The 16,102-nt window shown below is 43.2% G+C and overlaps 1 gene segment (V, D, J or C); it reads left to right on the top strand.

The window, feature by feature from the left end:
* Positions 1–1,320: 1,320 nt before the first annotated feature.
* Positions 1,321–13,256, top strand: LOC127576375 (Ig heavy chain C region-like). The segment is given in 7 exon segments: positions 1,321–1,422; positions 1,552–1,865; positions 2,231–2,288; positions 6,280–6,576; positions 7,460–7,771; positions 8,984–9,292; positions 12,818–13,256. Coding segments are annotated over 7 exon segments (1,728 nt in total).
* Positions 13,257–16,102: the final 2,846 nt, after the last annotated feature.

Here is a 16,102-nt window from a genome sequence, read left to right as displayed (position 1 = left end):
GAGGAAGAAGACAGGGATGCTAGTGTAATGGTGTCAAGACAACAACCTCTCCCTCAATTGCAGAAAATCAAGTGTTGTTGATTGACTTAAGAAAGCGGGGCCGCGTGCAGGACACTGTGTCAGTGGTGCTGAAGTGCAGATGGTTGACAGCTTTAAGTTCCTGTGTTTACTGACACCAAAAGCTTGTGCTGGTCTAAGAAATCACACCAGGGCCTATATTATCAGAGAAAGCTGAGGACATTCGACATGTACCGGTTGACCCTCATCAATTTTCATAGATCGACAAGAGAAAGCGTCCTAAAACGATGCATCACTTGGTATGGAAACTGCTCTGCCCAACACCCCAAGCCAATGCAAATAGTTGTTCACACAGCCCAGACGATCAGGAAAACCGAACTACCCTCCATTGACTTTGGAAGCCTCGGGAAAACATCAGACATAACCAAAACCACCTCCCACCTCGGTCATTCTCTTTTCTCTCCCTTACATCGGGAAGTAAAACAAAACCTTGAAAACACGCATCACCAGGCTCAAGGACAGCTTGTAAGCCGCTGTTATAAGACTTAAACGGACATCTTGTACGAAGAAGATGAATTCTTGCTCTCTCAATCTCGCTCGCCGTGTCCTTTCCACCTTGTTTGTCATCCTGCACTGCACTCTCCCTGCAACTGTAACTGCAGCACAACATTCCACATTCCCTTTGTACTTCCTCGATGTACTGATGTTTGGAAAGATCTGTATGCGTGACACGCAAAACAAAGTTTTTCACTCTATCTCGGAACATGTAACAATAATAAACCAATTACCAATGAAGATTCTCTCTCTCTCCCTCTCGACTTCTACCCCCTTAACCCAATCTCTCTCTTGCTCTCCTTCTCTCTATATTTATCTATCTCCTTCTCTCTCTCACTCTCTCTCCCTCTCTCTGTCTCAGTTTTGTTTAGTTACTTCTGTTGCTGTGCTTCATGGTCATTTAAGATGTATTGTGCCAGTGATATTCTGTGACATCTGTATGTGCCCTGGTTGATGATGCTGCTGTTGGTGGTGCTGCTGCCGATGATGATGATGAGGACGACGACGGTGAAGATGATGATGCTCCATGATCCGTGCGGTCGGTATCTGTTAACGTTAATTGCAGTAACGTACCATCTCCACTGCATACCAAGTGTAAATGTGTGGCTCCATACTGCTGCTGATGTGCCAGGGCGCCTTAGCTCCGGTAGCCAACCGTCTCAATCGATACGCGCCGCCCCCAACCTCGCCCCCTTCTGCCGGGTATTTATATGTCTCTCACTGGCTCCACGATCCAACTTCTCGGGCAGTCGGTTTCTTCAGAAGTTCCGCGCACAATCAATCCCGTCAAAGTTCCCAGCGGGATGAGGTCGGCGTTTTTGCTAAGTCTGTTTGTGGCTTTCTTATCCCGTGAGTAATTTTGTGGGACAAATTTCTCACTGTGACCGTTTCGTTGACAATTCCCCTCACACCTTAAAATCAGACAGAGATCATTGGCCGAAGAATAATCATCAACTTTCTTGTCTTTGAAACATTCAGGTGTCTATTCCGATGTCGTGTTGACTCAGGCCGAGCAGGAGACGGCCGGAACCGGCGCCACGGTCCGACTAGTCTGTAAAGCCACTGGGTTCTCTTTTGATGGATTCGGCATGCACTGGGTCCGTCAAGTCCCGGGGCAGGGCCTGGAGTGGCTGCTTTACTTCTACATTCCTTCCATTAAGTACTTCGCTCCTGGGATCCAAAACAGGTTTACTCCATCCAGGGACACTTCAAAAAGCATTTTCGTCGTGGACATTAAGAACTTGAAGACTGAAGACACTGCAGTCTATTACTGTGCGAGAGATCAGTGGGGCACCGTGCTGCAAATAGCGAGCTCCCTGCACAAGAACCCAGGCAAAATGTTTTCCTGATTTTGCCAACATGGCATCATATCTGAGGGAAGAAATCTCAAATAAGACAAAAGCTAAACATTTGAAACATCAGGGATGTGTATAAATTGTGTAAGTATCTTCTCAGGACCGATGTCGGTTTTATTTGTGCTGGGAATGACCACATTGATCCTTACATGCCCGAGTGAACAGTACATTGGCATATCCCACAGGTGCACTCTGTCATATGTGCCTGTATCAGGATTGCCAGAGCAATATGGAATTCGACCTCTTTTGCATTCTTCAGCAAACAACCGTGGAGTATTTGATATCGTTTGCTTCACTGTGCAGATCCGAGGGCGAACTTTGACTACTGGGGAGGAGGCACCATGTTGACGGTGACTGCCGGTAAGAAATATGCCTTATTCAGCAATTGTTCCATTTGTGATTTTATTCTATATTTAGGTTAATTTTGGTAACTCGGTCCTATTCTTACATTGGCGTTCTGTGGGATTATGGATGCATTTTTTTTGCAATGTGCCATGTGATAATGCTGAACAGATATTCCCCAATGAATCACTTTCGGGGCTAGATGTTCTGATGCATTATGTCTCTGCTGGATGTGATTTGGTGTTTGCTTGCATCAGAAGACATGTTTCCAGGTTGCTTTCCGTACCTTGTGGCTTTTAAATTCTTTGACATTTTGGCAAAGCTTTATCTCAGAAACACCTAATTGTGTTTTCTCACCAAAAGCAGGCATTATGCTTCAATCGGTTTTGTCTAAGGGTTTGGACAATAAAATAACAAAGCATGTCACGTTTCAATGCAAAATAATTAGGTTTGCGAAATGTATGTTTCAGTTGGTGGAATCGCATCGCCACCGTTCATCCGGTCTCCAGAAAAGCGTGCATGTAATGCGTCAAATTTTCTTGAAACTGAAACTGTCAGAAGGTTAGGGATCACAGAATGGGAGAATTGTGCACCGATATTATTGAATTACTGTGAATTGTTAACTTCAACCAATATCACGGCAATACTGCGAAATCACGATCTTTTACACACGATCCATCGAATCACAAACTTTTGGTTATTATTGTATTCAGCGTTAATTGGCTAAATTCGAGGAAGATTCGGTGAACTTTGAAAGGGGATGTTTTTGCAAGTCGATTCTGGTGGAATCGGTTCGAGAGTTCTGCTGTTTTCTGGTAAAAAGGCAAGATTTATGCCATCCTTGGGAGAAATTGGCGTTTCCTGCGGGACGCAATGCATGTCCTAAATTCGTCGCACCGTCACGCCCTTCTTCAACGTTTGGTTCGAGGGGCATCGGGGGTTGCTGCTTTCTAAGAATCGGATTAGACTACCTAATCGAACGCAAACAATAGATGGTTAAAAACTGAACATTACCAAAATCAAGTGCCGAAACGTGAAGTTAATCATTTCAAACTAACTAATCTTCCCCTTTATCCGAATGAAAGACAGACCATATTCTAATGCTTAATGAAGGAATTAAAGGTGTTTTCAATTGATTGCAGATGATGTTTCAAGATATCCTGCTTCATGGAGCTCAGTGACACTAGCTCAGTCGCAGAATATAATTTCGTGTTATGTGATGAGGTCATCATAATAAACGTAAAGTAATGTATAAGTTGCTGTAAATAGAATGAAGATTCACTAGCATCAAAATAAATTTTCATCTGATTGTCATTGGTCTCAAATGACGTTCCATCTCTTGTAATGTTGCACGCAGAGAAAGAAAGACAATCAATGCACTTCCCTTCAAAGGATTAGTATGATCTTTGAATCCATGCACTGCATTTAGTTCCCAATAGTATTGGCGTCCAATGCGTTTTGTTCATATTAATTGTTGATAGAGTTCATTTTAATCCCCACGAATGCAATCGATATGATTTGGGCAATGATGCTTCATTTACTCTTATGGTGTGTATGGTCTGATTTCCCTTTGTCGTTATGGTGTTAAATGAGAAAAACTATCACGATACAATGACATATAAAATATTAAGTGGGTGATTTGTTATTAAAAATGGAGATCCCACTCAAATTCCATTCATTCTTTGAGTCCACGTCGTCCGATAGATAGTGCTGTGAGTACTGCCGGGTAATAATTGTGATCGGTTATTTCTGGTGCCTCTCAGTTTATGGTCCAATTTGGTGAAACGCACCTTTGCAGCCCATCGTGCGATTTAATCCCGCCAGACTTTCAACAAGTTTGAATATCCGTAGCAAAGTGTACGATACGAATTCTTTTCCCAAGGATACAATGCATGGAAGTTTCATCGGAAAAAACACAAAGTCGACATGCCTCTGGAACGAATACAGATAAAAATCCCCAGATATGTTATGTTTAGATAACTATGTATCCCTCCAATTGTCGGCATTTATTCATGTAATTATTGTTTAATTTTGAAATAATACGCCCACTTGATGTTCTCTAATGTTCTCCCAGTCCAGTTGGAAACAGATGATAGATTGAGGCCATGTTACATTGCAGTGCATACACAAGAGTTTAAATTCGTAATGAAACAATATTGAACGTAATTAATTCTTGGCACATGCTTGTAGAATATAGTACAGTTCAGCATACGAATAGGCCCTTCAGCCCAATATGTCTGCGCCCCTGTGATGCCCTTTCCCCTTCACGTGGTACGAATCCACATATTCCCTGCCTGGCCATGTGTCTGCCTGAATGCCTCGCAAACATCGCTATCGCATCTGTTTCTCCCATTTTCTCTGACAACAAGTTGCAGGCACCTGCCACTTTCTGCATAAGAAAGAAACTTGCTTCACACCTCTTCTTTGATTTTTTCCCTCTTACCTTAAACAGATGTAATCTACAATTCGTCATTATCTGCTTTCTTTCCGTATAGGATAGCGCTCTGTGAAATTGCAAACGCTGGGGTAAATCAGCGATGTTTTCGAAATTGAGATACCTATGTTTCATTTCTCTGCTGCACTGAAATGCACAATTTGCCACTGTAGATCGCAGCGACTCGTTTTTTCCCCTGGTTTCTCTTCGTGATTTCAAAAGGTACACATAGTTACGAAATTAAAGCAACTCTTCTTTTTTCAGTTTATTCACTTTTCGAGCATTAAACCCGCAGCAAGTCCCTGAGTACGACGTCAATGTGGTAAATTAACATTGGATGTGAATTAATGGATTTGAATATTTAGAGGGAATGTGGTGCCGTGGATATGCACACTCATTAACAGTGAAGGGAAATTTCTCGGTGTTCAAGATAGTTCCCTCAAATTTTATCGCAGCTGACTTCGAAAGCATCCTTTGGGAAGCTAATAGAAATCAACGGTTCTGAAAGTGTCAGGTTCAACACAGCTATTCGTTTCGAGATTTTTGCACCTTTTGTGCTTATCTATTTTCGCGCTATTTCCAACTGGGGAGGAATAAAGCGTCTTAATCCCTGATTGTCAACGTTTCATTTATTTCTGTTTTAATTCAGTGTACTTCGACTCGCAACTTTATTTAATATTTACCATGCTTGGACCGAGGAGACGCCTCGGTAAATGCAACCAAACTGGTGGCATTCAGGTGGAGAATGTCAACAGAACCAGTTTGGGAGGATAGAACAAACGTAAATCCTCTGTCGTAATCAGGTTTGCCAAGTGCGGGAGCGAAAACAGAAGCTTTCGCTTGCAGCACAGTTCCGTTGAATGTTCATTCAGCATTCCTGTCCTGATTTCCTTGACCAAGGATGCCAGGCCAGCATCGCGACAGAAAATGCGCTTCTATGCAAGGGAATTTCTGGCATCGCCCGTTGTTCAGGAATTTTTGGCACGTTGCTGCAGTGAATTGTATAGATGGTGCACAATGGAGGTTCGCTGTACAGCTGGAATTAGCAAAGGGAGCATGGAGTGGTGGAAGGGAAATCAGAAAATCGAGATGCATTGTTCTCTTTTTGATGGTGACGTGTGTTCGCGCATATCAAGAGAAAATGGAAATTATTCAAACACACTCGTCTCTTGTGTTGTGTGGTTTGTCGAAATTCTTTTCGGTCTCAAGATATATCACTAAAAGCTGAATGACCACAGCCTGTTTTGTGTATGTGGATGGTGAGTTTGTGTTTGGTCCGTGATATTTCCTCATATATCACTGGCAGAGCGCTTGAGGTTGACACTGCGGATGGAATTCAAGGACAGGCGTGACTTTTAAAGTGTTGGAAATATCTGTCACATTAATTTCAAATGTGTGCTGCAGAAACAACGTAGCTGTTATCAGACTTAGTTTGGATTGTTTTGTTGACTGTTTATTCTAAGTGTGCGGTAAAGTTGAGAAATGAATTATTGTACAATACATTTTCGAATTATTTGAATGTGCAATAAACAGGGAATAAAGAATTTAATTTATTCGGTGCTGATTCTCTTCCAGCGGCAGCAGCGTCCCCTGCCCTCTATCCTCTCCTCTCCTGTGAACAACACAGCCCGGCTGACTCAATCACCTTCAGCTGTTTGGCGATGGACTACTTGCCGGTTGGAATCAGCGTTTCCTGGAAGAAAGATAAAGAAACGATCTCCACCGGACTGAAGACCTACCCGGCAGTGTTCAACAAGAAGGGAACTTACACCCGCAGTAGCCAGTTGACCGTCTCCGAGTCAGAGGTGGGGAACAGCGCCATCTACTGCGTGGTTCGGCACGGCGATTCAGTCAAGGAAGTCAAAATGCCTGGTTGGTGTTGGGTTCTGTCACCGGACGCGTCTTGACTAGAGACCGTAAGATGTGATAATCAGAGAAATTATGCTCAAATTTTGCAGAATTTTATTCATACAGTGGTTAATTCTGTTCTCCATTTCACACTGCAGCACATTACGCTGCGATCCATGTACCATTTTGTGAAGTAAGTAGAGTTCCTGTCTCTATGTAGATAAGGAAGTGCAGGGCACAGATCTGGAGTCCATATAACTTCGAGATCATTACTCGCAGGTCCGTCCTCAACAAAGCGACAAATGGCCTGGAATCTCACTGGAAGGTGAAAACATTAACATTAAGGTTGTTGCTCTAACTTAGGGGTGATAATTACCCAAATTCTTCGTGATAGTGGTCCGAGGATAGAGCTCAATACGAGTGAGCATTAACATAATGTAAGTACAAACACATCCATGGTGATTCAGATGAAGTTGATCTTCCCAGAAATGTAAGACTGTTAAACTTGCGAACATGAGAGAATTTGAGCCGACCATATTGAGAGTTCTACCGAGAAAACTAGAATCATAAAAACGAGAGACATACGGTAAAGAAACAGACATTTCGGCCCATGACGTCCATGCTGACTGTCAAGCACATATCTATGCTGCTCCCACACCGGCACTTAGTGATGTATTTTTTTAAAGCCACAATTTAGCAGCATCGTGATAAGTCCACGATGGTGAAATGTGCGAACGACTGTATTTATTCAGGCGAAGTGAAAGAAGTTATTTGGAGCAAAGTAAAATCCCAATTGAATCTATTTTCTTTGTGTTGCATCATGCATTCTGTTTCAACAAAACCACTATGTTTATGAATGACCGGTTGCATGGTAATACCAATTCCAATAAAGTTTATTTGTTTCGAGATCGAGTGGTGCGTCATCCAACCGTCAGTATCACCGTCAATTCCCTTGAAGAAATCAGAAGGAGCAGAAAAGTGATCGCCATCTGTTCCATCACTGAATTCTGGCCAAAGGCGCTGACTGTGAGTTGGCTAAGGAATGGACAGGCGCTGGATTCGGGCTTCGTCACCGCTCCTTCCTTCAACGACAATGGGAACTTCTCGGCGACAAGCCGATTGACATTATCCGCCGGGGAATGGTTGCAGGATTCTATTTATACCTGCAAGGTCACTCATAAGGGTGTCACACAAAGCCAGAACATCAGCACGTCTCAAGGTGAGAGGCAGGGTGGAAATTTACAAATTTCACAGTGAGTACCGAAATCAGTCTGGATTGGACTTTTAATAACATTCGGACAACCCACCATAGAGCTTTTAATTCCAGTCTGGTGCTGCTTGCTGGTCAGGGGTTGAAAACGGCTGTAAACGCATTATGACAATTTCCCAGAGACCCTGGTCAAGAAAGGGGTCCTGTCACGTTCACAACTCGAACTTTGATTCCCACTTCGGCACTTCAGGAAGCCGCAAAAGGCGGAGTGTGGAATCAAGAGAATGACACAGTGGAGAAGGGCTGAATTGTGCCGGCAAGTTACATAACCGTGATTAGATCATATTTGCATAGTAACAATTACGTCGTGACTTAATTACGTTAAAAAATGAAATAGCGATTTTGCTTTTCATTTGGATTGTCCCAATTCAAACACAGCGTGAAAACCTGGTGCCGGAATTAGGCAAATCTTTACCCATAAATCTACTGAAATAGGTCATCTCCCGAAAGAGGTTAATACATGGTTATTAGGTCAGTGATGACAAAATTGCATAAACGAGTAATTGTCCCGAACTGGAGAATCCATTCACCCTGATCCTCTGTTTTGCCTTCCGTTTGCATTTGCTTCGTATTCTCCCGCAACAGCTAACTTATGGGCAATGAGTACGCTCTCGACATTTCCAGAATTTGCAGCAAACCGACATGAACAAAATAGCTTCCCAGAAAAGTACCAACCCCCACCACCAGCAATGTCCAACTCTCACCTCGGGGCAACAGTGTATGAGCCCCTCCCTTCTGTCTTGACTCAGACTTCAGACTGTTTCCTCTGCACTTTCACCCCGGCACCAGCTGGTTTTATGATTTGTCTGAAATTCTGAATATTTTTGGCAGACGATTTGAACCACTGCTACCTGATTCTCCTCGTCTTTATCCATGGTCTCGAGTTTGTATAATAGGTCGAGCAGACAGAGAGGGAAGGGTCGAAATGCCGCGGTAAGGTGAGCAGAGTTTTCGGGAAGAAGGTATTTCAGACGTTAGTTTTAAACAACGGCTCAGGAATGAATTGAGTTTTTCATTATTCAATTCAAGGTCTGTGTCATTGGGGTTAAGTAGACAAAGAGCACCGGCTAGATGTTGACACCTCTAACCTAGAAGAGGGTGAATCTTCTGTTACATTTCCAACTGGTGAAGTTTGGCTTGATTTTAATTTCTGTGTCACAGATTTTAGCGATTGCGGCGAAGAAATTATTACTATTCAGCCACCACCACTGGAACAGGTCTTACTGGAGGCGACCGTGACCTTAACCTGCGTCATATACCATGTACCGTACGGGGCCACAGTGACCTGGAGCCAAGGAAAGACACTTCTGAAATCAGAAACTGCCTTTCAGCCCGGAGAGACCCCTGAGAGCGTGATCAGCAACCTGAGCATCTCGACGCAAGACTGGCTGAGTGGGGATGAGTTCCATTGTGTGGTGAGCCACGAGGAAATGCCGACTCCGGAAAGGGCTTCCATCAGCAAGGGCAAAGGTGAGTCGGGTTGGTGGAGGGGTGGTGGTGGGAGTGGGGAAACTGGTAATGACTGGCAGAAAAAGATGGTAAGAAAAAAGAAAATGCTGATAATATTCAGCAGGTCAGGAAACATCTGTCAAGAGAAAGCGGGCTAACTTTTCAGAAAACTAGTTCGACAGAACAGGGAAAGAGAGAAAACAAGTGTTAACTTGCAAATAATTTGTGGGAGTGATGGTGTTGCAAAGCGTGGCTTTATCACAATATCATTGTGATCCAATCGATATGAAAAATTGTTATTTTGAGCACTTAGTAGCACACAGAATACAGCTTGTCCCAGTAAGGGAAACATAACTATCTTAACCGTACTGATAGGGCAGACCCATTGCGACGTCTCATGTAAGTGTTTCAATAGCCCTAAATACTATTCGTGACCAGGGCTCAGAAGGGAAGTCCGCTCAGTTGATACAAGAAAGATCAGTTCTCAAGGAAGATTGTGTGCTCACATTCTTTCCGTTATTCTGGACTCCTAGCATCAGGGAATGTTTGAGTGTCGTCTCTGTTTATGGCCCTTGTTGCTGCTCACAATTCCAGTTCAAAGGTGAAGTTATATCCATCAGTGCAAAATCGCCTGCTTATCGCATGTTCCAAACAACTCCTCCCTGTCACATGCCGTGACGACAGCAAGCAAGCATTAATTATGCTTGTTAATACATCATCTCTTACCATCTGAGAGTCTTTACAATATTAGTTTCATATATCACTTGCAGTTGCAAATATCAAAGAGAATATGTGTGTGTGTGTGTGTGTGTGTGTATATATATGTATGTATGTATGTATATATGTATGTGTGTATATATATATCCATATAGGATGAGACCAGAGGTATTGTGGAGAGAGGATGTCGAGGAGTCCTACGCAAATGAATTCAGGATGTATTTAGAGGGCGATAATGCAGTGAAAATGACTCGATTTGTTGCAAATAGCCGAGATGTGTAGTTTGCCCAGCACTTGAGTTTGTGGCAATGGAGAGAGTACAAAAATCAGCCAATATCACTTACAGCAAAAGAGGCTAGTTCTGAAATAGACAGTGAAAATTGATTACCTGAGGGAAAAAAAGACAGCTGGTGTGTACCTTCGAAAACTGAACTGCAAGTGGCGAATCCGATTGCACGGACGAATCATGAGGTGCTGCTCCTTAAGGTTGCATTTATACTTCGTTACAACAGTTAAAGTCCATTTTTTCAAGCGTTCATTCATCTCTTATCAGGAGACGCACAGATAATCGCAGTGGTGTTTCCACTATTTATGTCCTCTGGGTTTCAGAACAACAAATTTGAAATGGATGTTTATAGTGAGTAAAAGTGGCGGGCGACACAGGGAAGACATGCAGCGATATCTGAGCAAATAGTAGAAAATATTGGAGCATAGACAGAGGAATGGACACGAGGGGACGAATGTTCTAATCCTGTGCTCCAGAACTCAAGAACACAAGAATATTTTGTTGCACAAAACCATTCCGAGTCATCTCCAACGAGGAGCCGTGGATGAAACAAGATATTCGTAATCTGCTGAAGGTTGCATCTGTGGCGTTTAGGACGGGGGATCTCGAGTCATACAAGAAGTCTATGTACGACCTCCAGAAGGCCGTCACGAGCTCAGAGGGATAATTCCGGACGGAACTCAAGTTTCAGACAGACGCTCGATAGCTGCTGCAGGGCCTGCACGCTATCACTTCCTACAGGGCGAAAGCGGGTGGCTTAAGTAGCAACAACTTATCACTTCCGGATGAGCTCAACCCCCTTTATGCATGTTTTGAAAAAGAACAATAACACTCCTGCACAAGCCCCAATAGCTGCTGATGCCTTTTCGATTTTTGTCTCTGACTTCAGAGCATCTTTCAAGATCGCGAACCCACAAAACAGGTACGGCTCGGACTGCGTACATGGCCGAGTGCTGATGACCTGTGCAGACCAACGAGCTGATGCATTAAAGGATATCTCCACCCTATCGCTTCCACTGCCTGAGTTTCGCACCTGCTTCGAAAGGACATCTGTAATACCAGTGCGCACGGAGACCACCGTGACCTACCTTAATGACTGCTACACAGTAACACTTTCATCCAGCGCAATGAATTGTTTCGTCATGCTGTTTATAGTGCAAATAAACGCCAGACTCAAAAATGAACTGGATTCCCTTCACTTTGCCTGTCGCCACAAGAGATGAACAGCAGATGCTTTTTCGGTGACTCTCCACTGCTCTGGACCATCTGGACAACAGTAATGCAAACGTCAGGCTGTTCATTGTCTGCAGATTCCAACACAATACTTCCCTCCAAACTCATCACCAAGCTCCAAGATCTCGGCCTCTGTATCCCGCTTTGCAACTGTATCCTTTACTTCGTCATTGATGGACCACAACAAGTATGGATCATGAACAACATCTCCTCCTCGCTAACCATCAAAACAGTTGAACCTGAAGGATGCGTGCTTAGCCCCTACTCGACTCCCTTTACACCCACGACTGTGTGGGTAAACACAGCTCGAATTCCATCGACAAATTAGCCGATGACATCACTGGTGTTGGCCGAATTATGGGCGGTAACGAAGCAGCATGCATGAATGAAATAGAACATTTGGTTGAGTGGTGCTACCATAACAAGCTCACACCCAATGTCCAAAAAAAAAACAAGGACCTCATCCTTGACTTTAGAAAATGAAGTCGATGTCAGTAGCAGTCGCATGCCAGTTCTTATTGTTGGGTCAGAGTTGCAGGGAATAAGCAGTTTCAACGTCCTGAACGTTAAAATTTTGGGTGACCTGTCCAGGGCCAAGTATATAGATGCAATTCTGAAGTTGACCGAGCAGTTCCTCTGTTTTATCAGAAGCTTAAGGAGATTTGACATGTCACCAAATACTACCACCCCATATATACTGCTGAAAGTATCCTGACTGGCTTCTGCAATTCCAACCCACAGGAGGTCACAGAAAGTAGTCCAAGCAAACAAGTCTGTCACGAACACAGCCCTCCGCATCATTGGCAATATCTGCAGGAGACAGACGCTGCCTCATAACGGCGGCGGCATCTGTCATCACGAATCCTTCTTCCGGCAGCTACCGTCAGGCGGACGCGTGGAAGCCAGAAGTGCCAAACCACAAGGTTCAGGAACATCTACTTTCTTGAAACTATGAGGTTCTTGAAGCGACCTTCACAACCTACGGATCAGCTCTTGCAGTTCAATGGACTCGTTTCTGACTGTGCTTTTTGTACTAATGTCTTGCTTTGCACAGTATTTTTATTCTCTTCGTTGCCTTACATAATTTATGTATAATTTATGGTTTGTGTGTTGTGTTAACCTTCATGCCTGTGATGCTAGTGAAAACAAGTATCTGTACCTCACTGTACTTGTGCACATGGCCATACACACGACTTGACTTGAATACATTCTACAATTAGCCCATACTGCACTCCCTTCACTTGCATGTTATAATATTCTCTTCTCTTTAATTCCCTAGTGTAATGAACGTTTTCCCAATTGTTTCGCAGATCCACATGCGCAGGAACCGTCCGTCTCTGTATTCTTTCCGACGACAGAAGAAGCCTCCGCTCAGAGATCCGTCACTATCACATGCTTAGTGAGAGGTTTCTCCCCACGACAGATCTTCGTCAAGTGGACGGTCGATGGCAAGCTGGTCAATTCGAGCAACTACAGGAACACTGAGGTGGTGGCGGAGACCGGAAACAGGTCTTTCTTCGTTTACAGCCTATTTACTGTTGGGGTGGAGCAGTGGGCCAGCGGCGCTTCCTTCTCATGTGTGGTGGGACACGAAACTCTCCCAATGAAGACCATCGCCAGAACGGTCAATCGGTCCAGCGGTAAACCCAGTTTTGTCAACGTTTCCCTTGTACTGATGGATACTGTTAATTCCTGTCAATAAGAATCCATTGAAAGCATTTAGATATAAAATAAATTCGAATAAATATTATTTTCTTCCAAATTCAAGTTGAATCCACGGCAACTTAACTAAGTATGTTTTCCAGTACTGGTAAAGCCATGGCTATTTATCTGACGGTAGATATTTGGCGATCCTGGCGCCACGGCTTGAAAAACAAGCGCTCCAGGTGCAGATACACCACGGCTTTGGAGACAATTTAAAGATCCTTCATGATATGGTTACCAGACTCACTTGAGCACCCTTGGTATTGCTGTGGGAATTCGCGTCGAAACTTTTCTTGTTCTGTTTCCATTTCTCTTGCTTCCCATTTATTCGGATCAATCAGGGCCTCAGCCACGGAGCTTTGTAGGGAGGGCCGCACTCGAGAACAGACTGAAACTCACACTCCTTCTCCAGACGGAAAGGAAATGATAATTGTAACTACCGTGCAACACCCAGTCCAACAGCGTAAGGAGGTGGCAGTGAGAAATTGCACAGATACACTTAAAGTCATATGAATCACCACATTAAAAAAAGAACATTGATAAAATCTCATGATATTATTCCTTGATAGAGAGAAGTCACACCTGGTTGCTGAAACATTCTCCGTTCTGAAAGTTTTAGCTCAAATATTGCAACAAACAATAAAAATTCGGAAAATGACTGGCCGACATGAATAAAACATGAATAAAGACGCACATACTCGCTCTGGCACACGCGCACACACAAACACACACACATACACACACACACACACACACACACAAACACACACACACACACACACACACACACACACACACACAAACACACACACACACACACACACACACACACACACACACACACATATGCTTGCGCGCCTACCTGCACTAAACACATTTCCGTGTCTGAAAGGGTAGGGTTCAGAGATCAAGGATGTCTTGACTGACATTTAGGACAAAATTATGAGGAGATTCTCAACAGAAAGTTGTGAAACTCTGTACGTATTGCCTGAGATAAGTAGATGGTACGGGGCAATTGGCGAGTTACCATATCAAACAGGAAAGTTGAGTTGGGGCAAAATATCAGTTGTAGCAGAATAGTTCTTGGCGATCAGTTCGACGATTTAAATGGGCATTTCCAACTCATAACACTTATGCACAAATATACTCACAGAAACAAAAAATCCGCAAAGCTATTGACGCCAAATAATGTGTGGACTCGTTCCAAAAAGAAGATACATCCCAATACAAGAGCAACACATATCAACATAAACAAAAATAACTGTGCTAAAATGCAAAAATTGCATGAAAATAATCATAGAATCATAAAATCACAGTAAGGTACAACTCAGAAACACTCGCTTAAACAAAAGCATGAACAGATAGACATGTTAAGCGAAAGATAGGCAGTTCTACAGAAAACGCATCTTTATAGGGCGGGACGGTAGAGTAGCTGTTAGCGTAAAGCTATTACCGCGCCAACGATCTGGGTTCAATTCCAGCCACGTCCGTAAGGAGTTTGCATGTTCTCCCCGTGACTGCGTAGGTTTCCTCCGGGTGCACCGGTTTGCTCTCACATTCCAAAGACGTACGAGTTATAAGGTTAACATGCGTGTAAATGAGGGGAGCGTGATCATTGGGACGGAGGGACCTGTTACCGCGAAGTTGAATAAAAATAACTTCATGGGAATTAACACACCCACGCTCACATAATCGTACACATAAACAAAGACATCATAGTAATTACAGGCAAACGGAGAGACTAAATGATAAGTGTGACAGATAATCAAATACATGCATGTAAAGGCAAAATCACCACAAACTGGTGTTGAAAATATAGTGTCAAAATCATTTTTCAATAGAAAATGATTCCGTAATAATTCAAAAAATTAAGTCCCAATGCAGCACCATTCCAAGTTTCGCTATTTTGACACAGCGCATATTATCAGCTGGAAATTGTTGCAGAGTAATGATCGTTACAATGTTGCTTAAAAGCTGACAGTCGTTTTTGGGAAGCCACCGCCATTCCGCAGTCGACATCATTCTCCGCGTCCTAATGAGAGAGTTTCGATCCGCTCTCTTTCATGACGAGTCGCAATCAGGAAACCGTCTTTGTTCGCAACTCATGACGTTCGTTTCCAAAACTGATCCAGACTGAAATCAGAACACATTTAACATAAATACAATTTCTAACTACACTGAGTGTAAGATATTAGTGGAACAGGCATTGATTGTTGAAATTCAACAGTGAGTGTGACGAGAGAGTTGTAGAGGCATGCAACACAATAAGGGCCCTTTGGGCCCACCATATCTATATCGTTTTCTAGTCCCTCCAGTGGAATCCCACTTACCCGCATTAGAACCCTCTCCTTTTATGCCTTGCCAAATTAAATGTAATTTAAACGTAGTTAATGCATCTGATTCGACCATCTGCCCTGGCAGCTCTCTCATTGTACAAATTAAAAAAAAAACGCATATCCGCTTTAAAGCTCATTTCTCAAATGTCAAAACGATTTACCCTTGGGTTTCACCCCTTACAATGGGAAAAGTATACTTACCCTATCTATGCTTCTCGTATATTTTATACAGATATCAGGTCACTACTCAGCCTCCACACTCTCTGGGAAAATGTATCCCAGCTTATTCAATCTCTTCCATGTTAGCACAAAACCTGCATGTAAATTGAAATTCGATACAGAGTGCGTTATGTTGGAGAAATTGAAGATATCAGAACAGAAATATAGAAATTGATGTGCCACCTTGAAAATAAAACAATGACAATCTCACTCAGTTTCTACCATCTCGTAGATTTCGCAGAAAACACCGGGATTGAAATCTACGGGGATCACAGAAGCAACACATGGACAACCACTTCCACATTCGCCATCCTGTTCTTAGTGAGCATTTCCTAT

The sequence above is a fragment of the Pristis pectinata genome, chromosome 12 (assembly GCF_009764475.1).
Source record: "Pristis pectinata isolate sPriPec2 chromosome 12, sPriPec2.1.pri, whole genome shotgun sequence".
NCBI lineage: Eukaryota > Metazoa > Chordata > Chondrichthyes > Rhinopristiformes > Pristidae > Pristis > Pristis pectinata.
Note: the sequence above shows the minus strand (reverse complement) of the source record. Positions and strands in the feature narration are given on the sequence as shown.